At 35.7% G+C, this 27,322-nt stretch overlaps 9 protein-coding genes across 9 annotated transcripts; 2 read left to right on the plus strand and 7 right to left on the minus strand.

The window, feature by feature from the left end:
• Positions 1-475: 475 nt before the first annotated feature.
• Positions 476-3,174, minus strand: RO3G_11649 (uncharacterized protein; the record flags this gene model as incomplete). Its single annotated transcript, XM_067666233.1, has 8 exons — positions 476-615; positions 791-1,027; positions 1,079-1,344; positions 1,412-1,697; positions 1,798-2,136; positions 2,204-2,791; positions 2,911-2,936; positions 2,996-3,174. The coding sequence occupies 8 exons, from the start codon at positions 3,172-3,174 to the stop codon at positions 476-478; spliced, it is 2,061 nt and encodes a 686-aa protein (XP_067522334.1).
• An 879-nt stretch (positions 3,175-4,053) lies between these two features.
• RO3G_11650 (vacuolar biogenesis protein) lies at positions 4,054-5,049 on the minus strand (the record flags this gene model as incomplete). The annotated part of the gene is made up of 7 exons (XM_067666234.1): positions 4,054-4,120; positions 4,192-4,287; positions 4,346-4,502; positions 4,552-4,669; positions 4,747-4,873; positions 4,939-4,961; positions 5,017-5,049. 7 exons carry the CDS (start codon positions 5,047-5,049, stop codon positions 4,054-4,056), a joined length of 621 nt encoding a protein of 206 aa, XP_067522335.1.
• Positions 5,050-5,198: 149 nt separating this feature from the next.
• Positions 5,199-9,449, minus strand: RO3G_11651 (uncharacterized protein; the record flags this gene model as incomplete). Its single annotated transcript, XM_067666235.1, has 11 exons — positions 5,199-5,758; positions 5,884-6,016; positions 6,064-6,434; positions 6,583-6,858; positions 7,003-7,035; positions 7,229-7,318; positions 7,388-7,535; positions 7,592-8,000; positions 8,062-8,411; positions 8,483-8,906; positions 8,965-9,449. 11 exons carry the CDS (start codon positions 9,447-9,449, stop codon positions 5,199-5,201), a joined length of 3,279 nt encoding a protein of 1,092 aa, XP_067522336.1.
• Positions 9,450-10,417: 968 nt separating this feature from the next.
• On the minus strand, positions 10,418-12,793 carry RO3G_11652 (uncharacterized protein; the record flags this gene model as incomplete). Its single annotated transcript, XM_067666236.1, has 1 exon — positions 10,418-12,793. The coding sequence occupies one exon, from the start codon at positions 12,791-12,793 to the stop codon at positions 10,418-10,420; it is 2,376 nt and encodes a 791-aa protein (XP_067522337.1).
• Positions 12,794-15,226: 2,433 nt separating this feature from the next.
• Positions 15,227-16,291, plus strand: RO3G_11653 (uncharacterized protein; the record flags this gene model as incomplete). The annotated part of the gene is made up of 5 exons (XM_067666237.1): positions 15,227-15,374; positions 15,427-15,552; positions 15,598-15,778; positions 15,832-16,006; positions 16,058-16,291. 5 exons carry the CDS (start codon positions 15,227-15,229, stop codon positions 16,289-16,291), a joined length of 864 nt encoding a protein of 287 aa, XP_067522338.1.
• Positions 16,292-16,732: 441 nt separating this feature from the next.
• RO3G_11654 (uncharacterized protein) lies at positions 16,733-17,053 on the minus strand (the record flags this gene model as incomplete). The annotated part of the gene is made up of 1 exon (XM_067666238.1): positions 16,733-17,053. One exon carries the CDS (start codon positions 17,051-17,053, stop codon positions 16,733-16,735), a length of 321 nt encoding a protein of 106 aa, XP_067522339.1.
• A 687-nt stretch (positions 17,054-17,740) lies between these two features.
• RO3G_11655 (uncharacterized protein) lies at positions 17,741-18,473 on the minus strand (the record flags this gene model as incomplete). The annotated part of the gene is made up of 2 exons (XM_067666239.1): positions 17,741-18,375; positions 18,422-18,473. 2 exons carry the CDS (start codon positions 18,471-18,473, stop codon positions 17,741-17,743), a joined length of 687 nt encoding a protein of 228 aa, XP_067522340.1.
• A 5,759-nt stretch (positions 18,474-24,232) lies between these two features.
• Positions 24,233-24,770, plus strand: RO3G_11656 (uncharacterized protein; the record flags this gene model as incomplete). The annotated part of the gene is made up of 4 exons (XM_067666240.1): positions 24,233-24,278; positions 24,330-24,475; positions 24,532-24,646; positions 24,697-24,770. 4 exons carry the CDS (start codon positions 24,233-24,235, stop codon positions 24,768-24,770), a joined length of 381 nt encoding a protein of 126 aa, XP_067522341.1.
• A 117-nt stretch (positions 24,771-24,887) lies between these two features.
• RO3G_11657 (uncharacterized protein) lies at positions 24,888-26,579 on the minus strand (the record flags this gene model as incomplete). Its single annotated transcript, XM_067666241.1, has 11 exons — positions 24,888-25,073; positions 25,120-25,186; positions 25,244-25,416; positions 25,468-25,526; positions 25,581-25,683; positions 25,731-25,843; positions 25,911-26,114; positions 26,167-26,243; positions 26,303-26,373; positions 26,442-26,491; positions 26,555-26,579. 11 exons carry the CDS (start codon positions 26,577-26,579, stop codon positions 24,888-24,890), a joined length of 1,128 nt encoding a protein of 375 aa, XP_067522342.1.
• Between the last annotated feature and the right edge of the window lie 743 nt (positions 26,580-27,322).

The raw sequence follows: 27,322 nt of genomic DNA on the forward strand, positions 1-27,322 counted from the left end.
CCTATAGAGGCACCATCTCCCAAGAAGGTAGCTGTAGAAAAGCCAGTCAAGAATACAATTAAATCAGACAGCAAAAAGACCAAGAAGAGTTCACCTGCTGCAAAACCAGTTCCTAAAAAGAAAACAGATGACGGTAAGTTCTTTATATTTCTAAAATCCCTGGCAAGGTAGGATTAAATATGATTTACAAGATGATATAGAAACACGCATGGCCAAGACAAGTCTCAAAATGGAAGATATTTTTTCTGATGATGAAAAGGACGATGATAAACCTCAGCCACCTTCACCTCAAGAAGAAGAGGAAGATATTATTATGATGGAAGCTGATGAAGATATAGAAAAGGCTAAACAGCCTAGTAAAGAGCCTGAAGATAATCTTCAAGATACGCCAGTTGAGCCAGGAAAAATTAGAAGAAAAGTACTCAAGAAGAAAACCACAACCAATGCCCGTGGCCATTTAGGTAAGAATAACACACTATGAAAATAAATTGGAAATGTTAACAATGAATTTATATTGTGCAGTAACTGAAGAAACATGGGAATGGGAGACAGTAGATGCTTCCGAAGAAGCACCAAATAATCCAGTAACGCCAAAATCAACAGCGACAAAAACAACTTCAACCAGCAATAAGAAATCAATAGCACAACCAAAGAAAAAAAATCAGGCGAGTATCCTCAACTTCTTTGGAAAGAAGCCATAATTTTATTTACAAAAAATAAACTAAAGACTATTTATAACAACGCCAATACTTTTGTTGTACTTGCTTCACTAGTTTGATCGTTTCTATACATTCTTGTTTGGGAACAAGGGCATTTTCTATAGCAGGGGGAGAATCTCCTAAAAGAACATTCATACATCCTAAAGCAGACAAAGCGATAGAATTAAGGTTATATCCACCTTCGAGTGCGATTGCCAACTTGCCATTGTTGATGGACTTCAGCATGTGTGTCATATGGGCATACCCAGCAGGAGTGACCTTACACTGTCCTATGGGATCACCTATAGCGGCATCAAAACCAGCAGAAACTATGAATGGTTTAAATAGCGTGAACGTGCTATGTTGCATGGCCTATTTACCAACTAGCAAATCAGGATCAAACTCCATAGCGATAGGAATAACAACTTCCTTAAAAGCATAAAAGTAATCCGCATCTGTCATTCCGCCACATGGCCATGGTATGTTTACAGTTGTGCCTTCTCCTTTGCCATGTCCAGTATATTCTGCTGCACCCTTTCTATCTGCTGGATAAAACATTTTATCATCATAACGATGAAGAGAAATATATAACACGTTTGGATTCTCTGAAAATATATTTTGTGTTCCGTTGCCAAAATGTATATCCCTAAGCAAAAAAAAAAAAAAAGTAAGGTCTAACAATTTAAAAATGTTTAGAGTATATATATATTTACCAATCTACAATAAGCGTCTTTTTTACAGCCAAGTTTTTCATACAATGATTAACGGCAATGGCAACATTATTAAATAGACAAAATCCCATAGGACTATCATGTTCAGCATGATGTCCTGGAGGACGAATGATGGCAAAAGCGTTTCGAATTTCATCTTTCACAAGTGCTTCTAACAAAGCAATTAAACTTCCAGCAGCATACAAACCAGATTCAAATGAGCTGGCGTTAAGATAAATGGAATCATAAATATGCTCAAGTTCGATATACTGAGATCTCTTGCTATATTCTACAAAAAGTAATGTTTAAGCTTTTTTTTGTTTTTGTTTTTCTTGTTTATAAAATATAATTACTTGCTGTTTCTTTCATTTTTTTATAGTGATTCATACTATGTATCGCTGTAATTTCTTCCTTAGTTGCCTTTCTGCTTTTAATTCTTTTACATTCTGCTAATAAACCATGCTTTTCTAACGTAGTATATATCATAAATATTCTTCGAGGATCTTCTGGGTGTATATCTATAGGATCTGGAGTGGCATGATAAGACATCGAAGTATCATATACAAATCCTGTTTTCAATAAACGTCTTTTTGATAAGTTTTGATATATAGCAAGATCTATTACAGGTGACTTTTTTCTTGATTTCTTAATTTGCTTTTGTAATCGACTGGATTTATATGTAACAGGTATTGGTGTATGTTCTGAAATTTGATCTTTAAATGAAGAAACTATATCAAAGGTAGAGTTAATTTAACAAACAAAACTAAAAAAAAAAGCTAAAAGAGGAACGCGTACTTTCAGCTTTTTGATTAAATAAATATTCATTGTTAACTTTCACATCTTTGCTTGCTTGAAGAACATTATCCTCTTCATTTGTCTCAAATATATCTATATATTTCATTTCCTCATCTTTATTTATATATTTATCAGGTTGCTTAGTCTCTTCCTCTCTAGTTATATTCAACTTCTTTTCTGGCTGTTGACTTTTCGTTTTAAAAGATGTGCTTTCATGTCTCTTTTGAATGTTATCTTTTTCAGCTACTATTCCCACATCCTTAACTTTTATCGGTATCATTTGGCTAACATTTGCTTCGGTGTTTACAGTCAAGTTGCCTTGAGCTTCTGCTGGCAGAAGCATGTTGTTTTCTTCATCAGAAGACTCTATCTCGTCTATTTCCTCTTCTGAGCTATACGTGTTCATTTCATTATTGGTCACTGATGCTGTATTGCTCATACTATAATCCATATCATCATCTGTCGAATCGTCATCGATTGTAATATAAATTGGTCCTGTATTGTTGTTTCCTGTTTGATTATTTGAACTTTCAGGCACAGGGTCATATGCTGCCATTTCAATTACAGATATTTTTGATCCAAGGTCCTCTATAAAATATATAGTTCGTGTCTGTGCTTTACTTGTAGGACGCATGCAAATATACCTTTTATAACAAAGTATATTTTAGATAGACGTGATTGATGCTCGCTTTTCTTTTACTTTTTACCTTTAAATTGATCTAATTCCGTATTACTAATAGTTGAAATACCATTAATTTCTGTTGTTCTGTAGCTCTTAAATTCTATTACTACCTCTCAATGTCCTCTTTATGCTCTCGTGTTTTGCCTTCCTCTTTCTTTTTTTTGGTCTTTTTACTTTTCGTTTCAAGATCTAAGCCTACTTTTTCTTTATTTTCATCTTTTCTCTTGTTGTTAGTTGTAAGATCCGCGTCTTGATTTATTGCTCCTTCTGAGAGTAATTCTTGAGACATGAAAGAGAATGGTTTAGAGAAGGGCAGTAAGCAGAAAAAAAAAATCAAAATAAAACTCAGATGTTGGTGAGCTTGTAGATGACCTACACAAGCCACACCCCCTTTTTGGATGAAGAACCCCAATGTTATTTGTTAACAGCCATTCTTTCAATATCCATAATAGTATGGGACGTCAATGATATAATAAACTATAGCCTTTTTAATGTCGTTATACGAGCAAAAGTACAGCAAGTGTGGCGTGTTGTATCACGGTCATTTACGGAGTTTTTTCGTTTGCCTAAAGTGCTATTACACTGGAACAAGAACATGTTTTTTGATGAAATCAAAGTGCATGCTCATTCAAGTTTGGAATTAGATGATAAATATACACAAGTTGAATTTGACAAATATAAAGGATAGTTTGAAGCCCTTTATATTACCTTATTTTGGTATTGATAACAGTAGAGTGCGAAAAATTAAAGAAACCCAAATTGGATCGCATTCACCGGATGTTTAAAAGGAACAATGACCCCGATTTATCAGGGGAAATCCTTACTGTGAGGGTATAGATCTGGCGTTTGAGACTAGCTCTTTAGAGAAATTAGCAGTCAGAATTTTGACCAAGATGGGGCTACTTTAGCAACATTTCTTTGCAACACTAATACTTGAAGTAAAATGCGATATGAATGATATTATAGTGATTAAAAATATGGTTATGGTGTATTCAAGAATGAAAATTAAAGTACTAAATGAATATTAAAACAAAAGGCTTTTCATTAATTATACAACCTTTTTTTTATTATATTTAATAGAAAGAAAAGAAAAAAAAAAAAAGGAAGCCTTCATTCTGTTTCTCTCGTCCTTCTTCTTTTACTTATACTAGTTTATTACACATTCTTTTTAACAAGCACATCCTGGATCATGTTCTTGTCTTCCACTAGGTATTTGGATGGTATCAGGAAAATCACTAAGAGAAGATAATCCCCAATACATATCAGTTTCCCTTTTTTTTTCTCACTATAAAAAACAATCACTTACATGTCGACATCTGTTTCTTGAGATAAAGCATTCTTTGCGATTGTCTGGAAAGCTTGTTCTACATTAATAGCTTCCTTTGCAGAGGTCTCAAAGTAACTAATTTTCATAGGAATAAACCTTCAATCGTTTTCTTTTTTATACATCATCTACTTACGGGACATTGCCTTTAGATTGACACCAAGCCATAGCACGCTTTTGAGAAACCATTCTCTTACTTTCTTCAACATCAATCTTATTGCCAAGGAGTACAAATGGGAAACGATCAGGGTCTCTGGGAGAAGCCTGAACCAAAAATTCATCACGCCATTGGTCTGTTATAAATGATTAGGCCTATATGTAAACTCTTGATTCCTTACTTACCTAATGCTTCAAAGCTCTTGCTGTTGTTTACATCATAGGCAAGTACACAGCAGTCGGCACCTCGGTAAAATGCGACACCCAAGGATTGGAAACGTTCTTGACCTGCTGTATCCCAAATCTACATATAAACGTTTAAAATGCGGCCCCTTTTTTCCATGTCTGCTTCTCTTGGCTTATATATAAAACACCATTTACCTGCATTGTTACCAAACGGTCATCTACCATAACCTCTTTAGTCAAGAAGTCTGCACCAATAGTAGCTTTGTACTGATTAGAAAACTTTTTATTGACATATTGATTCATTAAAGAAGTTTTTCCAACACTGAAATGAACAAGTTGAATTACTTGGTTTATTGCAAAACAATAAGCGCTCTTTTATTTATTTACCCACTGTCACCGAGAATAATAACCTAAATAATATCACACTTTAGAAATAAAAACATATAAAAACCATGTTTAGTTTACCTTTAAAAGCACCTTTTTACGACCTGAAGCCATTTTTTATAGCAAACAAAAAAAAAAAAAGATAACAAAAAAAGAGAGAAAAAAAAAAGAAAAGGAAAGAAAAAAAAAAAAAATAAAACTCCACTTTCGTCACACGGACGTTTTGTAACAGAAAAATGTGTCATTAAATAAAATAAGTTTTATTATTCGTCTTCTTGCAAGTTACGTAGTAAGGCTTCTGCGGAAATAGAAGGTACACATGAGCTCACAGAGGACCCACTACGAACAGAAGAAGACGACTGACTTTTTTTGAATTGTCTTGTCTTTCTACGTGCGCGATTCTTTCTTGATTTTGTGAGTGATTCACCCGATCGAAGCTTAGCCAATAGATCATCTACCAAAGGTCCTTCGTCATCGTTACTCTTTGTCATATTTTTGGTTTTTTGTAATCTCTTTTCTTCGAGTTCTCGTATTCGTTTTTCTTCTCGCTCTTTACTTTGTGCATAGACGAGTTCCTCATAAGCACAGGTCTTCCAGTTGTGAACAAATCGAGAAAAGATCTGGAAAAACTCATCGGGTCGCATCGACTGTGGGTTTTCACCATAATAAAGCATGAGGTTCTTCCATTTAGCATCCATGTTAATGTACAGCGCTTCAATCTCTTCAAATCGTTCTGTTACCGACCTGCGGTGTTGTTCCATGACAGCATAAAACCTGTCTTGATTTGAATCATCCTGTGTCTCTTTCCAATATGTGTCAAGTTCTATACCCAACTGCTTTAGTCCTTGCCGCATATCTGTATACTCTTTAACAATATCTGAAATGCTAGACATAACTACACTCTGTATTTAATACAATGTACACTTTTTTTTAAAGAAAGTTTCTTACTTCGAGCTGCTTGAGGAACATCCTTTACATCCTCAATAAATTTTAAAATGTGAGGAAATTGTTTACGTATGATTCCAGCCAGTATATGCAGTAGTGTTAAATGTGAAGATTCAGTTGCTTTCGTATCCACCAGCTAATAAAGAGTTAAAACAAAGTAAGGGGGGGGATATAGTTACATACCTTATTGATGCTTGCAATTCTAAAACCAAATGCACCCCCTTGGAGACTTGATGCGTTCATGTAATTACCAAGCATTAAAATGATGGATAAAAGCTCTTTGAACGCCTCAGAATCATGCAAGGCGTCACAAGCCCCCAAGACAATCGACAGACTTGACTTGAGCCGATCAAACCGTTCCCAGAATTGAGCTCGAAAAAGCATGTATTTCAACCTGGCTTCATATCGATAGATCTTCATCATCTCGATCGTAAACTGTTCGGGTAAATCTAATTTTGAGCACTCTTCATCTGAAGCACTCATGTATTTTTGCATAGTGACTAAATCATCATCATTGTTGGGTATATTTGTGATTAAGTTCACCAAAAAGGTTTCTGTACATAATTTATCATCCACAGCCAATATATGTTTCTGTGTTGCTTTAAAAGACCCTAATTGCTTGATCTGCGGCAAAATGGCTATATCTGCAGATGCATATTAATCTTTGTATTCCTTTGAAGCCAACACACTTTTGATGCTTACTGATATTCCTATTCTTGTCCTTTTTCAAAAACTTGATCGAGTCATTTTCAACATCCGTCTTTTTTGATTGAAGTCGCTTTTCTAGAAAATGATTGACTTTGGCTGGAAAGAGGCACTCGATGGTATCAAACACGCCTTTTTCATTCAATTTCTCTTCCAAGTTTTCACTGTGGTTATTTGTGTCCCAAAATGTTTGACAGGTTGCCCTGGCATCCATTTTTTGCCACTGAAGGTTTTTTAGCTTGACTTGAGGGTAATGATGTAATTCTTTACGGGCTGGAACAAGTAAAGGAGGTACTGGAACATTAGGCGTGGCTCCCCCCAGAGATGGAGGAGGTGGAGGAGGAGGGGTTGAAATACCTGTTTTTACTGTATTTTAGTTTCTTGTTGGAACTTCTCGAAAGAAAAAGAAAAGCTTACTGTTAGGGGCAGCATGAGGAGTAGATAATGTCACTATTAAAGGAGTTAGAAATAAAAGGATTCAAAAAAAAAAAAAAAAAAAAAAAAAAAATCCTGCTGCTGAGTCTAACCTGAGGGAAGTGGAGGTGGCGGAGGAGGTGGAGTAGGTGCTGAAGGAGGAGTGATAGCACCTGTTTTTTTTTGTATGATCAATCACATCATTCGATCCATCTTTTTCGCTTCTTACCTGGAGGAGTAGGAAGGGATATTTTATCTGATGAAGTACAAGACGAATAGGCTGATCCTCTAGTAGACAGAGCTTCTGTTGACACTGCACCTAAATAAGAAATGGCATCATCAGTTTTCCAATTAAAAAAAAAAGGAAAAAAATTTGATTCTAATGTACCTCGGTCAATAGAGCGGATATCCAAGGACATTTTTCTATTTGCAGCCAATTTCTTGTTAAAGAGAGGTGAGAATAGGTTGCCCAACATGGAACTTCCAGAGTTCATGAGACCTTTGCCAAGTTTCCCTGGTGATTTGACTGGTGGTGTCTATGATTGAATCAGGTTATCTCTCTTTTTATTCCCTTTTTTTTTGCTTTTCTTACCACTTCTGAAACTTGCTCTTTCTGCAGGTTTTCCTCTGGTAGACGACCTTGCAACATAGCAATTGTTTCTTTTGAGGTTCTTAATAATCCTCTTAACGAATCATTTTCTTCTCTTAATTGATTAATACGTTGATTTTTATTTTCAAATTCCAATTGGGCTGGTTGAATCCTTAGCTTTGCAATCTCTGCCTGTAATTGTTCTTTTTCGGCCGCAACGGATTCATATTGAACCTTTAGATTTTCCAATTCGGGCTCAATTCCTTTAAGGCGTTCTAATTCACAATAGCTCTGTATGACGGCGCCTACAGCAATACCGAATGTAGAAGAAAAACTTTCTGTGTTTTCATGTGGTCTTTGATCCATGACGATTTGTTGAACAATGATTTGAATCATTCGGTAATAATAATATCTGTTTCAACAAAAAGTGTAAATAAAAAAAAAGGTGTGAATTCTTTCCATTAGGTGCTTACTTGGTATCTGAATCACCGTGTATCCATAAAAGATGCTTTAAAAGAGACATAAACTGCTCTGAGGCTCGAGGTGCTTCTGATATGCTTTCAATGACACGTTCAAACAATTCAGATGGTTGTGAAATATCAGAATACAGTGACAAATCTTCTCCAAATGCTTCGTCCATATCCGCATCCAACGTGTCTTTATAAGCATCTATTTGAATATCCAAGAGTTCATGTTCTAATGCTTTCAATTTGGGTAAAATGGATTGTATTCCAGACGCATTGAATTGATTTCCCATATAAATACGATCGTTTGCATCCCCTGGTACCTTCACAACTGCATTCACCAAGATCATGTTAGAAAGCTGTTCTTTTTTAAATAATTATAAATCAGTTCAAGGTAAATAGAAGATAAAGAACATCTTGTATCCCTTACAGCATAATCTATCAGATGGTTCCCTGGTATACGATGTCCTCCATCCTCAATCGTTCTTTCAAAGTCTCTCATCCAAGAATCAAACAATCCCAAATCTTTTCTAAACTTTTTCAAAATCTCAAATCCACGGACGACATGTTCATAACCATCCGAATAGCACAAGAACGCAAGGAGTTCACATACAATCTTTCTTGTTTGCCAGTGTGGACAGAGAATGGAAAAGACGACGGTATGAATATATTCTGGATGATCCATCGTTTCTTGTTTGCCTATTTTTGTATTCATGATGGCTTTGATACATTTTATGATCTCTACTTCTAACTCTAGTGGTACATCTCTTCTATAATCATTTGTGTGGTTCAAGTAATCCAAAGCATAGGAAAGTACATGATATCCTTTTAATTGAATAAATTTAGCTACCCAACTAAAGAAAGAAAGAAAAAAAAGGATGAATAACCGTCAGATATTCAAGATTCATTTACTCTATCGATCGAGTCCTCAGCGAGACTTCTAATCTGGCCGCAATCGGTGTCGTAACCGATCTCAAGTTGGGATCGAGAAATTTGCGAATGAAAAATTCGGGTGAATGATGATCCAAGGTACCTGCATGAAAAAAGTGATCCTTTTTTGTTCGAGGAGACGTACTCTTTGATCTTCCTGGACTGGTTGATGTCAGTGTGCTCTGGCTGGCATGAAGTGTGGGTTGCTTCAGCCGAGTTGTTGTAGGTGTCGATATGGATTTTTGAGGCTGCACTGCTTCATCACTGCTGTTACTGCAGCTGGGAAGTGGCTGCTTTGATTCCATGCTTCCCCTACCCTTGATGGGTACACCCCCTGATACTAATAGCTCAGCCTGAAGCTCTTGATTGATCATCAACCATTTCTTTTCAATTCCCCACTTCTCCATACTTTGCTTCATGCCCGGATCATGAATACCACGACGTTCCTTTGAAGGTGTAAATCTCATTAATGAATACCCCAAAATTTCAAATCTTCTCTACTCACAAGCATATTATTAAATAACTGATTGACTTCATCTTTTGGTGGTATGGCTTGATCTTGTGCGAAATGAATTTCAGCCGCACCAGGTTCAAATGTTGAATTGTTTGTGATGATTTGCTTATGTGATACTGTTATTATTAGAAAAAACCGATATCAATTGACTATATAAGCTTACTATTCGTCTTTGGTTTAATGCTAAGTATACGTTTCATTGTTCTAGTTTTGGGTGATGTTGGATTCATGGATTGTTTTGGTTTATGTTTGGTTTTACCAAACTTGTCAAGAAGACCATCCATTAAAAAGAAAAGAAGAAGAAAAAAAAAAGAAAAGAGTGAAGAAAGAGAGAGAGAGAGAAAAACGTGAAAAAAAAAAAAAAAAAAAGTCGGCATGTAATAGAACCCCCCAAATTCTATTGTTTTAATGATAATGCGACTGGCCAATGAGAATCTACACGATGTTTACATAACAACTTATTTGACATCTTTACAACTCTAGTATTTAAAAAATGACCTTTTTTGCTATTAAAGCAAAAGTTTCATGTGAGAGTACGTGCAATAAAAAAAAGGGGGGTTAGGAAAGAGAGATACAGTACATAGACACACATCCATCTATTTCCTTTTTATATAGAATGCGGTGCTTAAAGTCATGTTTGACAAGAAAGAAGCATATTATGCAACTTTCTTTTTTTTTTTATAATTTTTTTTTTTTTATATTTTCCTGAAAGGTGGCTATTTCAAGACCTTCTCCCTTTTTGGTTCCAATCTACTTTTTTTTTCCGCCCCTTTTTTTTTATTATAAATAATACAAGTATTTAATGTGTGCATTCAAGGAGTTGAACTATAAAACATCCCCCTTTAATTTGCCTATCAATAAAGTGTGCTTCCATTTTATTAATAAACAAAGATATTAATTATACAAAAAAATATATATTTATTAAACATAAGCGACTTGATCAATACCCAAGCTACGCCTGACTTGCATCAAAGCAACTAATTCCTTTATACTTTCTTCCAATAGAACTACATTATTTAATAACATCGAGATGGTGATTTCAGTACTTTTATCTCTTCTCTTCTTGGCTTTGGATGGATCGATACCCGTTTTAGGCACAAACGTATGTTCATCCTCATCATCGAGGTCCAGGATGGGTTCTTCACTTATAAAATGAGAGGGAAAAAGAGGTTGAATACGCATCAAAGTCGTTTTCCGTATGTGAAGCGCTAGTGGTGATACTGGATTGCTCATGATCGCATTCATATCCACCTTGCCTGTAGGACGACAGAGAGGGACAGCTGATGAAGAAGGGCTCAGTTCATCTGTATCCCCAGGCCGTAACATCGAGGGTCTTCTGCTCATCGTAGGTCCAGGATGAGGTGAAACAGGCGCTTTCTTGTCCACAAAGCTCAAGTCACCCATCATGAGCGCCTTTCGACGTTCTTCGAGCATGTCATCAAACGACGGTATCTCGGATCGATAATAATCTACCTGCTGAGTCAAGGTGCGAAGTAAGGTGAAAAAGGGTGGATAAGATTTGAAAAAGGTGGGTCGAGTGACCTTGGCCGATTCTCTTTCAGCTCCAAAATCAACACTCCTGTCATCCTCTTCGTCGTCTTCATTCACAGGCACAGCAGCCTCAAAGTGGGCATAAATGTCTTGCGTTCGAATCTTGTTATCAGACGAATGGGCCACGTCTTCTTCATCCGGGTTCAAAACCAGGATATCATCAGGACCGGTCTGATCACTTTCACTGAACGATATCCATCCTTCCAGGCTGCGGTAAGGACAAAGGGCCAAGGCGGTCACCACCCCTGTCAGAGCCAGGTTGAGTTCAGCTGATTGTGTGAAAAAGTGGCTGAGGAGACTCAAGAGAGCCTGCAAGAGTGGATCTGAAGAGCAAAGACGGTGTCTGAAAAGAGGTTTGGTACTCGTCACCCTACCCTTCCTTCTTTCCTCTTCCTCCTCGCGTTGCTGTCCATACTTGAAACTCCTTCGTCTTTTCATCCTGACCGTACCCTTTGCACAGCCAGCTCGTTCGTCACAGGGTCTCATCTGCTGGTAGCATCCATCGCTGCCGACCCTCAGCTCAAGGTCACGGAGGTATTCTTCGTAGCCGCAGACCAAGGTATCTTTTGCATGGGTAGAGTCAATGGCTATAATCAGTGAGAAATAGAGTTCGATCTCACGCAGATGATGAGAGACCATGATTGGCTTCTTGTTTGTATCGGATTCAATCGAAAGCAGTCGAAGAGCATATCGACAGTGATGGGTGACCAGGGTCTTGAGAAGTTTCAGTGTCGCAGTGACAGCTGATTGAGAATTGGATTGAAGTCGGCTCAAGATCAGATCGCAAAGGGTAAAGTGGCTCACTTTATTGATATCCAAATGCCGCATGCTGTTGGACACAGCCTCTTCCTCTTCCTCCGTTTGCTGCTCAGCATCCATCAGATAGCCTACGATAACCTTTGCCAGATCTTCTTGGTGAACTGTTTGCAAGATCAAGTCGATATAACTAATGACAGCCACTGAGGAACCATCCAGGTCGGAACATTCGAGGATAGAGGGATAAAGGATGTTTTCTAAAAAGATAGTTCGAACATTATTCAGCAGGCAAAGACAGATATCGGCATTTGGGCAGCGTGTGAGCACATCCTGACAGAATTCGAGCAGTTTCAGAAACGAGTCGAGCTGAAATCTGAATTCGGTTGAACTTGAATATTCCATGCCAATGCCTAGCGGAAACTGAACTTGAGGAAGCGTCTCTGTGGTGTATTGACCGAGGATAAAAGTGGTTGGGTTTGAATAGATGGCACCGTCTTCGTCCCTCACCATCAGTTTTCTAGGTAGCTGAGAATATAACGCACCGAGTCCAGCGGCCATGATCGTTGCAAAATCAGATCCCAAGATAAAATCTCCCAGTTGGTCAGTTGCCATCTCCATCAAAAATAGCAATCCTGTACGTGCAAAATCCCCTGATCGTCCCTCTCGATGGACAAATCGCAATAAATAAGTAAACAATAAGAATTCATATTCAGGTGGTCGCTCTGGCTCTTTTGGCTGTTGATCACTGTCTAGTGGATGATGCGTATTGTTCTTTTGTGGTGTTGTCAACCAATGTTTATCATGAAAGAAGATATTTAAAAGAGCTGGGAATCCGTGTATCTTTGAACAGATAATGTACATCAAGTCAACCAGGTCATCACTATACATCTCACTCTGACGATCATCCAATACGCAAAACCGCAACAACCTGACTGTTGGCTTGTGCACCGCGTTGTGTACCAGAAATCGATCATCCAACAGATCAACCATGTTTGCAATCATCCGAATGGCCTCTCCTCTAAACCCCACCGGATAATCTGCTTTCTCTGCCACGTTGACCAAATACTGTAGGATGCCGTTCTTTAAGAAATACTCCATACAAACACCTGCTGTGTTGTCCCCTTGCCTTGCTTCCTCGTCTACCATTAAATCCACCATTTCTCTCAATTTACTCGGTATCTCGGTCTGTTGGACATGCACGTTGGTCTTTCTATCTTCTGTTACAAACGTATTCTAGGGACAACGACGGGTGGGGAAAACTTTAATGGTTCAGAATGGAAAACAAGTTGTCAACCCAAAAAAGAATAAAACTTACATGAACATATTCCCAACACTTGTGAAATTTAGCCAATTGCATCGCACTTGTCGGTTGTGCTTTGGGTGGAACTATACGTTTTGTAAATTTTGCAAAGTAGTCCATTTCTGGGAAAAAAAAAAAAAAAGAAAATGTAAAATAAAATAAAAAAAAGGGGGGAGGGGAATAAAAAGTAAAACACACAGACATTGGAAAAAAAAAAAAAAAAAATACAGTGTCGCCAGTGTAAAATGGTGGTTTTGTGATACTTCAACTTGTGATTTCACTACATTCAATCAGCGACTTTACTGCATCCAACTAGCAGATTTGCAAATGCTCAAGCTGTGAAAGTTGGTTCCTGTTTTTTTTTTCTTGTTTTCACAGAATATAAAATGAGTAGCCTATTTTTTTTATACGAAAACGATCAAAACAAAAAAGATGAAAATAGAAAAGAAGCAGTGGGCTGGGAAGAGAATATTAGCCCTTTCAACATAAGCATCTTGATGACACCAAGCCATTATAAGATGTCACAAAAGTCAATGCCTGACAGAGTTATTCATCAACTTGATATGCCGATGAAGGCACTTGCTGAGAATGTAGCAGACAAAGAATAAATGAAGAAGAAAAGTAATGTCTATTCAGACAAACAACGCGTTCTTTTGTATTGTTATTTTAATAAAACGATGTTATGGAAGGCGACGTCCCCTCCCCTTCCCTCGGACAGAAAGACAGGAATAGCGGATCGTACTGTTCAAACTGGGACAAAAAGTTTCAAGGAGAATCCGAGCTGGAACGTCTACAAAAACGACCTCGGTGGGTAGCTTTATCCTTTACGATTGCAACTTGACCTTTAAGAGAGCCACATTTCAACCATTTGCAAGAAACAGTGATGATCCAAGCCGAAAACGCTTTGAGTGGGTAACAGCAATGCTGAAAAGACGACATGAACTGCTTGACAAATTGTGATTTTGTGGATGAAGCTGCCTTCAGCTTGAGGACTCTGTACGGACGCTTTCCCATCGGCGCTCCAGCAAGAGTCGAGACCCCATTGAGTCGTCCGATTCACATACACTACTTGGTGCTATTTCGTCTCAGGGCGCTAAAAGTGTTGAAGCAAGAGAGCCTCTGAAGCTCAAAGAGATCGAATGACACTTGCAGTAAGAAGAGAAAGAATACATCTGCAATCGAGAAAAAAGATAGCCGGGACAACGGCTGGTCACTAAACGAGGTTTATATCCAAAACGCTGGACAAATCTCCAGAGATGGAAGACTTTTATATGATTATGGACAATGCTCCTATCTGTAGATATAAAGACGATATTGAGCGAATGGGGATATAAAACATTCGCCTTCCTCCGTATTCTCCTGAACTAAACCCAATCGAGCAGTTCTGGGTTTTACTCAAAAGCAAAGTAAAGCGAAACCAGTTTGTCAACGCCGAGGTTTTGAAGAATAAGTAAGGCCAGGGAAGATATGCCTGTTGATGTTCTTCAAAATATCACTAGACACTCTGTTGGGAACTTTCAAAAATGCTTCCTTATTAACAATATAACCTCAACTTGAACATTTACAAAGCCACTGATTGGATGTAGCCACGAGTTTTTTGAACATCACCATTTGGCACTAGCGGCACTGTATAGCCGTAGGTAAACGTAAATGGCTTTTTGTGTACCATCAATAATTGTCTTTTGCAACATTTAATGGGCTTTCTTTGTGAAAAAGTTGTTTGCTTTACTGATGAGTTATAAAACAGAAAAAGAGGGATTTTTTTTTCTACTTCTGTAAGTTGATAAATCTACGTTGGCATCAAAGACTGTGAGACCAATGTAGAGTTATGTTTATTGATGAAATTCTGTGTAATCAGAATAAAGTGGAAAGCAAAAAGATTAAATAGAAATCGCAATCCACCACTCTCCTCCTTTCATCGCTCTGTTTTTTGAACCACAGATCATGAACAATGACATACTTTTTCTTTCTATTGAGCAGTCAGTCATACATTTATCACTTGCTTTATCAAGTGCTTTTCATTGTAACTGAAAATGAAAATGTAAAAAGTTGAATGCCCGAATGATACGAAGAATATGAGTTGAAAATCCCTCTTTTAATTCTGTCTTTTTTTTTTGTATAAAATGGCTTCTTATGAACAACAAGCAAAAGACATTATTAAAGATGCACAAAAGAAATTAAACTCTTGGGGATTCTCCTTTTTTTATTCACTAGAAGACATTGCAGAAATGTATGAAAAAGCAGGAAATATGTTTAAACTAGCTCAACAATGTACATATGAAAAGAAGAAGATAGATATTGTAACCGAGAACTTTTGTTATAGGGAAAGATGCGGGTGATGCTTTTACAGAGGCAGCTAGATTATTTGAACGTGGGAATAGTGCCAAGTTTGAGAGTTCAAGAGCACTTGATAATGCGGCTAAAAGCTATAAACGTGTAGATCCTAAAGGTACATGCATTGAAAAGCAAACAATTCTTTGACATGCTTCTCTAGCTGCTATCGAAGCCTTAAAAAGAGCGGTTGAATTTGACCAGGCGAGTGGTAACTTTCGGTCTGCAGCTAAACACTGGCAGGAGATTGCAGAGATGTTTGAGAATGAGCTCCATGAACCCAGGGAGGCTTACGACGCATACAAATCAGCATCAGACATGTACATCACAGACGATTCACCAGCGTAAATTTTAAAGATTATAAAGAACTACTTGTGCTTATCTTGCTTGTGTATAGTTTAGCCAACAAATGCTTACTTAAAGTCGCACAATTAGCAGCCGAATTAGAAATGTACCCGATTGCCATTGAAAAATATGAGCAAGTGGCATCAACAGCAGTGGATGATCCTTTACTTAAGTGGTCCATGAAAGATTATTTACTTAAAGCAGGTTTATGCCATTTATGTACAGGAGTAAGTGAAAGTGTGTGTGCCGATAGAGGTTGATGTTGATCGGATGAATAGGATATGGTTAAATCAAGCCAAGCATTAGCTAATTATTGTAATATGGATGCTTCATTTGAATCAACACGAGAATATACATTACTAAGTGGAATCGTAGATTGTATTAATCAAGGAGACATCGAACGTTATACACAAATAGTTTATGATTACGACAAACTGACAAGACTAGATGCTTGGAAGACAGCAGTACTGTTGAAGATCAAAAACACGATTGACTGTGAAGATTTACGTTAACCCTTTTTTTTTTATTAAAGAATCTATAAAAAACTAAATCTGGTTTGGTTACCAGGAATTTGTTTCACGGATGACATCTGAATGACGGAATAAGTTGGATAAGAAAGAAACAGAACACTGTTTGGGCTTATTTTTGATATTCCCTTTGAATGGCGTACGAAAAATAAATGTATATCCAAGTTGGCATGACAACATGATTTCATCACTCGGGTTACCCTTTAAAGAAACGGACTCTATTTTCGCAGACAGCCTTGATAACAAAAAATAATGCGGGTTTCCTCACTTGTGCTATATCACACAACATGGATCACTTTGATCTATGAATAAAAAAAAAAACCCATGAAGACGACGAGATTCATCATCCATTTTTATGGCATCATTACATTTTTTTTTTTTTTCATACACACACACAATTCGATCGTGTACACAAAGCATTTATTATTAAAATCTAGATTGATTGTATTTTTGATAGGCCATGACGAGAGCGACACCAGTGACCAGGCCTTTATAAAAGTTAATAGCCGCAGGTGAAGTTAAAAAGTTTTCTGCTTCTTGAATCTTGGGACCCGCCTTTTGTCGAAGTTCAGCCAACTCTGCTTTCAATCGGTGGATTTCTTCTTCCGTACGATTAGAAGCCTTGTCATATTTCTCAGAGGCTTGATTTATTCCTCTATTAACAGCATCTGCTGTTTGAGAGACACCTTCATGGACTTGGGATTCAGCTTGATCTACCTTCTTTTCAGCTTTTTCTGTATTTGACATGTTTGTTTAAAGAAAAAGAAAAGAAAAAAAAAAAAAAAAAAAAAAAAAAAAAAAAGGATTTATAAACGATACTGAACGCATGAATGCTGAGTTTTATGTAATCATCATGATACATATTTGTTGGGCTAGGTTTCTTTTATTCGAGTTATATGCAAACATTAATATAAATTACGATTTTAAAAAAAAAATCCTTTACACCCTACCAATCCTTGTATGTTCCTGATTTAAATTTGTTTGAGGATTTTATTGAGTTGCATACGCGCAATGATCGATGTACATGCGATTTATTTAATTATTTCTATGTTCTAAACCATCTTCTTTTAATTTTGCTTTTGCTTTCAACATCTTTCATTTCACTTGTTTCCAATCAACAGTTCTTTTTCACAGGTTCAAACAATCAAGCAAGGTCAATTTATTATAAACTATTGACCCTTTTCATCATCTTACCTTTGAACTTCCCCCCCCCCTGCACTTTTTATCGACTTCAAACCTTTGTCATTTTTTAGAGATTTTTTATTTTACTTTTTTATTTTTTTTTAAAAAAAGAAGGGGGGGAAAAGAGGATGTAAGAAAGTGAGAGGGAATACAGATGAATATTGTAAATGTACACTGTGTGATTCATATAAAAAGATAAGATGTATGTATATGAACAATAAAGAATATAAAAAAAATTACAAAAAAAAGGGGTTAACGTTTCTTGGTCAGCCTGTGATCATCATCATCTGAAGAGCATGGTCTTTTCCTTTGAATTGGCATAAAGACATCTTCTTCTAGTGGAGGAGAAGGTAAGCTTTGTTGTGCTTTTTCTAGTGCACTTGACTGCTTTTGTTTCATTTGATGATGAGGATGACTTGAGACAGGTGGTTGATGTTGCTGCTGAATGGGCACAAGTTTGAGATGTGATTGAAGCATCATCAACCACTGATCAAAGGTATCCTTTTTAACATGCAATCGATAATCTAATAGCTCAAGCATGACCTTCTCGGCATGATTAATCTCTTGTACATTCAATCCGCTCACTTTACTCCAAGCTGAATTCTTGTAGGTCTTGTCCTGTAGATATTTATGTGCAGAGATCAAGGCTGCCAAGAACATCCTTCGGCCACAGGAAATGTAAATATCCTCTTGAGACTTTTGCTGAACACGAGAACGGATTCGAAAGAGATAAAAGATGGCCAGTTGAAGTGTAGAGTGAGTTGTACGTGAGTGTTTGAGGATGTGATGTAAAAAGGTGTGAAGGTCAGCGATCGGTTTGTTAACTGTGTTATTGTTTGGATGTGTTGAGGTAGGCCAAATGGAGGTTATGACTTGAATAGTGACATCTATAAACATGTCAGTATGAATACAACCCTTATTCATTTTACTTACCAACAAGTGAACTAACATAAGACCTTTGCTGTTGTTTATTTGCTTGATTCATTGTTAAATTTATTAAATTACAAGTCGTGCTGTATTTATCATTGGGCTGCGCAACCAAGGTGACTGCGGGAGGAAGAGTTGTGTGATGTGTCATTATTTCTTATTTTGGGAGGAAAGGATACGATAATAAATTTTGCTGCTTGTAAAAAATAAAAGCAGTAAAAATAAAAAAAATAAAAAAAAAATAGGGTTTCTTGTCTTTGGTGTGTTCTAGTTTGGTGTTTAAATATTGTTTTCTTTTGTAGTAATTTTTTTTTCTTTCTCTTTTCACTTTAAGAAGAAAAAAAAATATGATGATTATAAAAGAAAAAAAAAAAGTATTTAAACAAAAATAATGGTATTCATCTTGTTGTAGTTATAAAATAAAAGTGTTCTTAAAGTATAAAATAATTAATTAAAGCTTGTTATTAAGAGAAGGGGGGAGAGAAGAATAATAATAAAAAGGCAATTTGTTGTAAAAAAGAAAAAGAAAGAAAGAGAGAAACAGATGATATTCCAAGAATCGTATAGGTCCGTTTCTGGTAAAAGGAATTATGACTCACTTCTATTCAGAATAGCGTATTTTATTGGCTGGATTGTTATAGACCAATGAAAAATTTTATTAGTCTTCTTTAAGGCTTGTCACCTTTTTATAAACAAATACATACTCTATCTAACCTATTTAATCCCTTTAACTTTACTTTTTTCTTATCTTTCTTTTCTTTTACCTCATCCGGTTCATCTATACTTAAAAGGCGAAGGAGGATATATTTGGTATTTTCATTATCCCACGGTTATTTTTTTACTGTTACACTAAACTAATCATCAGGAACCGTCATTTCCTTCTCTCTCTATCTCTCTCTCTTTTTCTCTTTCTTTATAAACAGATTAAAAAGAAAAGGGTGATTAGAATGTATTCTTATTACCACTGAGTCATATATAAAAGAAAAGAAAGGAATTTTATTCTGTAATCCAAATATTATATTCAACATTTAGTCAGAGGTTAGTCATCCGAACTGTGTCTTTATGACTCAATACTTGAGTATGCCTGTGATTTACAGTGAGAACGGTAACTATTGTCACTCTGTGGAAACTAAATGCCTCGAATTAAAAATTCATTTGTCCATTTACGCCTAGAAATTGTCTTTTGATTGAGGAGAAATGTCACAACAAGTTCAATCAAATTGACCCAGAAAAATGATATAAACTTGACTTTAATAGCAATCATCTTTCCCTTTAATTTTATTTTAAAAAACAAGGTAATGACAAATGGTTTCTTTTATGACGATGGATAGGAAAATGTCTACAGCAGACAAGGAATGAAAAATGTTTGATTGATAGAATTTATTATTGAATAATAAAATACTTGTATCATCAACACAAAAAAAAAGTGCGCTTTTCGATATTAAGTTTGTAAGGTTTTATATATTTTATCACAATACCATTTACAGTGCCCCCAGAGCCAATTAGAGGTTTATGGTTGGTCAAATTAAAATTTATTAGATTAGTTTACAGGATATCGAACAAGAAACGTGGCGCCAGCATTGGCGGCTCTAGCACTAATAAGGGATTTAACATCACTAACCTTATCCCGCTTAGCTTTGCTTTTTATAACGCTAGCCCAGAGCTGTTCAGCGAGACTGAGTCCTGGCTTATTAGGGAACAATAGTATCTGATACAAGTAAGTTGGTATAATTCACTCCTTCATGTTTTAACATGACAATCTTATAAAATATCATTTTATTTTCGATAGCTATAGCACGAAACGGCTTCAAAAAATGAAGAGGAGTTGTTTGAACGTGATGGAATTTGAAAAAGGAAAGAGAATAATAATAATAAAAAAAGGGAAATTCTTGGTACACGGGCTTTTTACACGGACCTGACTTTATTTGACATAGAATATTCTACAAGAAACGTTATTAATATCTCCCTAGAATAAATATGACTTAACATGTCGTTAAATCACTTGATTCAATACGATATACATGCGCTTACCCTTACAAGATTGTAAATATGCCATAGCTTGGCTCACTGACGACAGCTAAAAAAGAAGAGAATCATCAAACATCATATAATAAAGAACAATCAATCATTGTTTTGAATAAACAACGAGAATTCATCAGTGAACAATGAGGTTGTTGAGCTACTAGGAGCTCCATCCAGCAGAAATTCTGCGTAAATACACAGTGTACCAAGAATTGTCCAAAAAAAAAAAAGAAAGCTTCAATCAATTTAGTAGGACCTTCCACTATTCTCGCTAAAAGTTGGCTATCATCGTTTATTTCCATTATAAACCAACATGAGTAAATTTCGTATAACAACAATATATAAAAAAGCATAAAAAAATGGATCACTTAGTTATCCATCCATTATTCAACTCCAACTTCTACATTGCATAATTGACTTCAATTTTTTTTAGATAGACCGGCGTGGAAGATTTGGACGACCGTCAAATGATGCCAGTGGTTCCGGTGAACTAAGAATATCGTTTCGTCGGTACACTTCGTACTTGCCTACATCTTGGAAACGATCCACGACAATATATTACAGGGATTTATAATTTCTCTAAGAGATTGTGCTAGCGTCAGTGTTAGTGTTAGCGTGTGTGTTTATCAATAAAATCATGGTATAAAGACGCACTTCACCAAAAGTAAGATATTATCTGGATCAGTTGATAAAGCTGCGTAATCAACGATTATAAGGCAAACCTGTTTAGTTGTAGATGATAAGTACATAAATAAAGTATTAATAGATCGTATCATGGTCTCTCTAAATTTTCCATTCTTGTAAAAGTTATATTGTGTGTATCTAATGCAACCGCTTATGTTTGTATAGTCTTTATTCGTTGTCATATCTCTTGCTGCAACGGGACTTTTAGAGCAACCACTTGGTGACACATAAGCGTCTTTCACTTGGGAGCGAGATTGCAAGCACGAAATCATATTTTTAGTAATCTCTCTCTCTCTCTCTCTCTCTCTCCTCTCTGGTTTGACAAAACAATTCATTACAGTCTGATATTTTGGTAGGGCTTTTTCTTGCATAACCAATCACATCAAAACCATTCATTTTGAGACTTTTTATAAATTCTTCATAACGATATTGATAATTGTTGATGATTTGTGTTAAAAAGGCTTATATATTATGTCAGCGCACAGATTCCTCCAGCTAATAAACTATATTACCTCTGTCATCGGGTTTCATCACATAAAGAATCTTTCGTTCAATTCGTTTTCCTTTGCTTCTCTTTCTTATGTCCGCCTTCAAATATCATGCTTTGGCTTTTTTTTTTTTGGCAAAGCTTTTAAAAGCTCCAATTTCTTTATTTTTGAGTAAAATGGTATACACAGAGGTTATTTGGAATACTTGTTCCAAAGACAACTCGCAACGTTCGTAAACTGTTTCATTACCAGGGTCTACAGACAGGAAGAAGTTGTCAACAAATTCCTTTAGCTGAGATTGGCAATCTAAACGGCGTTACATTGTTAATGAATATACAACGAACAAATAAAAATGATATATGTCTTATACTAACGTATAACTTGGTTGTTAATTTCTGTTACATCTCCCATTAGTAATCGTGGAGGAGCAGGAACTTTTTGTCGAACGACGGTATTTCTTATAACGAAATGTAAAGTATTTTAGTCGTCCAGCCGACGCTGGGAATGGTTCAGAAGAGTTGTTGTTTATGTAACATAGTTCAAGTTCATGCATTGCATCAGTTTTGGCTTCATTTAGTAATTCATTTTTTGAGGTAATGTCTTATCCATAGAAGACACAGGCCGCTTGAGAATGAGTAAGTACGATTTCTGACTTTGACAACATTGTTGTGGATGGAGCAAAAAAAAAAAAAAGGACATGGAGAAATATTTGCAGATAATAAATTTGAGAATTAAAAGGGAAATAGTGCTTGAAAAACTAGTGAATGAGTCTCTATGTGATCTCTTTATTACATTTCAAGACGAGAGAGGGAGAACACATTTAATCAAACTACGCCTTTATATAGGAAATGGAATTATTCAGGGACCAAAGTGAGTTCAAGATCAATTCTATTATTGAGCTTGAACAATATAAATATTGCATATGGTTAATATTGGAAATGAGTCTTAGAGAATATGTAAGAAGTGGTATTATGTGTTCGGTACTTGTTATTTCTTATATAAGATTTGAATAATCTCATACGAATAATAAGTATTTAATGGGGTAAATACGACACGTGATGGACGTGGTAGACCTGAAATCAGTGTAAAAATATCCTCCAAAGGATCAAACATTTTTCATTCCTTGTCTGCTGTAGACATTTTCCTATCCATCGTCATAAAAGAAACCATTTGTCATTACCTTGTTTTTTAAAATAAAATTAAAGGGAAAGATGATTGCTATTAAAGTCAAGTTTATATCATTTTTCTGGGTCAATTTGATTGAACTTGTTGTGACATTTCTCCTCAATCAAAAGACAATTTCTAGGCGTAAATGGACAAATGAATTTTTAATTCGAGGCATTTAGTTTCCACAGAGTGACAATAGTTACCGTTCTCACTGTATTGAGACTCTCAGTCTTGATCTTTTTACTGATATTCTTGGATGATGCTTGTTTTTACTATTCTCAAATCAGTATTAAAAGTATCTCTTTTTGACTGTTGGGGGTATTTAAAGAAATCAATCCTTGTCTGTTTATCTAATCAAACTCAACCTTGTCATTCAGGAATAAAATTAGATCACTGATGATATTCATAAAAGTCGTCTTTTGCTCTTAAAAGTTTCTAAAGTTTTCTTTTTTTGTCTCGATAGCTGTACCTGCTGAGAACATAAAGAAACCCCCCCCGGTCTACGTGGCCCCATCATATCTATCACTCAGCTTTTGTTTACCGACTATTTAAAGTACATTAGACCAAAGTACTCAAATTCATCCTATGCTGACAATAAGAATAAGTCCTTAGTGATTGATGTATTCCAAAGGATCCTCTATATTCTACTCCAAAAAAGTGTTTGCTATGACATTTAAATGTTGTCTTTCAAGCTAAAGAACATCATCAGTCAAAAATAGAGTCACATTTTTGTTTTCCCTCCAGCCTCCCCATGGATCACTCGAACAACTTTAAAACAATAACATGGCATGTTTCTATAACATACACTTATACCTTGATACTGAGTTATTAAAAACACTTTGCCTAATCAAAATTATATCGTCTTGCTCTCTTCTTTTGCTATCATCGTTTTTTTGTTTTCGTATTCAGGAAATTGTTGACTATATCTAATCCTTTCATTATTATCAGTGAATTTGCAACATGTCTTGTTAACAAGTTGAATTAAAATCAATTTTTCTCATATTCTTATAATATCACCCTAAAGCACATAGTCTATAAGTTGTTTATAAACATACAGTTTCCTTTCTAATAAAAATGCCAAAAACGGAATATGAATTTATAAATTTTAACTTTTTAAAAAAACATTTGCATTATTTAGTAAACAAAAGAGTAATCATAAAGTGATCAAGTTCCAGGGTATTTTTTATTGAATACATTCAACTCAGATTTTATACATTGCATTACATTTTTTTTTTTGAATAATTGTTTAAAAAGAGACGGGAGAGAAGTTCAAGTGACTGCGCTTGGAAATCATTCATCATCAGTTTTTTTTTCAGTTTCCCTTGCCTTTTTTCTTCTTTTTTCATTTTTTTTTTTTTTTAATAATCACAGCAAGATGGAAGACAACAATACACCTGAAGTACCTATTACTTGTACTGCCGGATGTGGGTTTTATGGCAACAAGATTTATAACAACATGTGTTCCAAATGTTTTAAAGAATTAGAAAAGAAAAATAATGACCGTAAAGTTAGCATACGTAATTATGTGAATTTTAAATATTAAAAAAGAACAGAAAAAGTAGAGACATCAAAAGAAGAAATCGAACCTGTGATAAAAGATAGTATATCTCACACAATCAATCAACCTAAAGAACATCAACAAGAACAGACGCAACCCATACAAAAGAACAAAGGACGTTGCTTCACTTGTCGTTCAAAGGTAATAAAAAAATAATAAAAATAAAAACCCCGTAGGATCATCTAATGATTACGCAGATTCCACTTTCCAAACAATTGACCAATAAATGTCGATGTGAACTCATCTTTTGTGACACACATCGTTTTCCAGATAAACATGATTGTCACTATGATCATGCAAAGAAAGACAAAGGTAAGTTGATTAATAAACCTGCTTCAGTTATTTACTTGTTTCATTCATAGACATCCTAGCTAAAAATAATCCAAAACTAAATGATAAACCACTCGGTGGTAATTCATTTCAACGTATTGAATAAACAATACCTTGTCAATCATCCATTTCAAACAGAACCGAGACATTTATAAAATAACAAATAATGCTATTTTTTGTCTTGGATAATAAAACAAGTATAAAGAATAAGATTTATTTGGTTTTAATCAATCAAATGATAAACACCCTTCTTCACTTGTCCTTCTCCCTTTTCATAAGGAAGATCAAACACTGCGTTACTACGGAATCTTCTCAAGAAATGGATAGCAACTGTTTCTAATTGAGTGGGTTCAATATACAAGTCTTTAAAGGTCAATGCTCCAGGTGTAGGCTTATCATCCATCTTCAACTATAAATCAATTAGTCTCTCTTTCCTTTGCACTCTTTTCTCTTACTCTTTCAATTAAATCAGGGCTGACTTGTTGATTATAAGGTAACTTGTCTACAATGGTGGCCATGAATCTATATAAACAGATGAGTAATCATAGAATGTAAACATCAGCTATACGGATACTTTACTTGAGTACACTATCAGGCACATTACGAATAGGAAGGGGTTGCATAGAGATTTCGCGAGCAAGCTCATAAATATCCTTCACTCTGTATTCTTTAGGTCCATAAAGTTCGTAAGTCTTACCCATCGTAGATTCAGCAGTCAACATCACTTCAAGGGCTTGAGCAACATCAATTGCCTATCAACATGTTACCATCTTTTGTTAATTATTTTATACATCATCACTTACAGAAACAGGGAGAATCTTTGTGTTGCCTTGGTTTACCCAGTATTGCCAACCATCGCCATCTGATTCATAAAAGCGTTATTTTCTTTTTCTTCTTTCTAAACAATAAACTATACCTCCGATTCTGTTCAAGAAACGATCCTCATGACCCCACATAATACCAGGACGAACAACAGTTGTCTCAGGGATAACTTCGCGAGCTACCTTTTCTCCTAAAGCCTAAACATTTTATATTAGAAACGCATCTTCTTTACACAATCATTTACCTTTGTACGAAGGAACTTGGAAGGAGAATCTTCAGATGCATTCAAGGCAGACACCTGAACAAATCTAGCAACACCGTTTTCTGCACAAGCCTCAGCCAATGCACGGGTACCATCTACATGAACATTTTCAAAAGTAAAGTTCCTAAAGAGCAGTCAGTACTCGGCTCATTCCTTCCCCACCTTTCTCTTCTACTTGCTTTGTTTCGTAATCACGTCCAATCAAGTTATAAACAATATCCGAATGACGAACACATTCTGTCAATTGTTCCTTATTTCTTAAATCAAACTCCAAAGGAACGATTTGACCCAAGTCACCAGTTACTTTAAGGTGTCTGGCTTCGTCAGGATCACGATAAGCAACAACAACTTGTGTGCCTTGTTGAGCTATAGAAAACATGAGAATCGTCATATTCTTTAAGAGTATGCAATCATGTACCAAGTCTGTTGACAACATAACGGCCCAAAAAGCCGGTACAACCAAATACGGTAGCAATATGACCATTAGTAGAAGATCTGTTGTCAAAATGCAGCGCTGTTGAGTGATTTGAAAGCTGTTTGTTTTTTTCATATACCTTCCACCGAGACCATGTCTAATCATGGGTTGACCTGTCTTCTTTCTGAAAGTCAAGTCATGTGTAGAACGCTACGTACATAAAAAACAAATTAATTTCCAATTAATAAACGTTTTGTTAAATGCAATCATTATTTTACAGTTTGGTTGACAGCTGCTACTTTAGCAACAACATTAGAACGTCCGATCTCTATATAATTCTGATTTTAGTGAAACATGTCCGTTATTTGGTTGCGTTTTCTTTTTCTTTTACGTTTTAATGCAACTGGAGAAAGCATTATTGTAAGAAAAAGGGAAGGGAGGTAGATGTTGAAAAAAAAAAAAAAAAAAAAAAAAAAAGAATTAAAAGTCTATCCCCGATCAATCGCACCAGGAGCCATAAATGATGATGTCAACATCGGAAAATGAACTTGTCTGTTATGACTTTTGAGTGCTTGTGAAACAAGACAAACAATACAGACATCAGGTTGTAATAGCCTGGATTATTTCATAGTAGGTATCTTTGTGAGATATTACCAGGTAGTTAAATCAGCTTCAAAATTCCTAATTCTCTGCTTAAAGGCTTTTATCTTGGTATAAACGAAATGCCAAATTTTGCATTATTGATGTTCAGCTGTCAAATACAACACTTTCTTATTTCATTTCCCTATTTGCTTTGTATCGGGTAACTACGCAAAGGGAATTTCGATTTTACATGTAGTCTACATGGATTAAAAGAGATTTTGTCTTTATCTCATTTGGGAGCACTATTTGAAATAGGATTTGAGTGCTTCATATCATTTTGATCTTTCATTATTTTAGTAAGCGACACTCTCCTTTTTACTACATCGTACAACTGTTTTCTATCGCCATACTCAAATGAAGACGCGACAGTTCTTTCGCATTTAAAGTTAACAAAAGGAATAATAATGTAAAAGGATTAAATGCTCCTCTTTATAAAAATTATTTGTAGTCTCCATCAAACTTCACATCAACTTATATTCAACCATACCCTGTTTATGCAACCAAAAAAAAGTTTATT

The sequence above is a fragment of the Rhizopus delemar genome, genomic scaffold, assembly GCF_000149305.1.
Source record: "Rhizopus delemar RA 99-880 supercont3.9 genomic scaffold, whole genome shotgun sequence".
Lineage (NCBI taxonomy): Eukaryota > Fungi > Mucoromycota > Mucoromycetes > Mucorales > Rhizopodaceae > Rhizopus > Rhizopus delemar.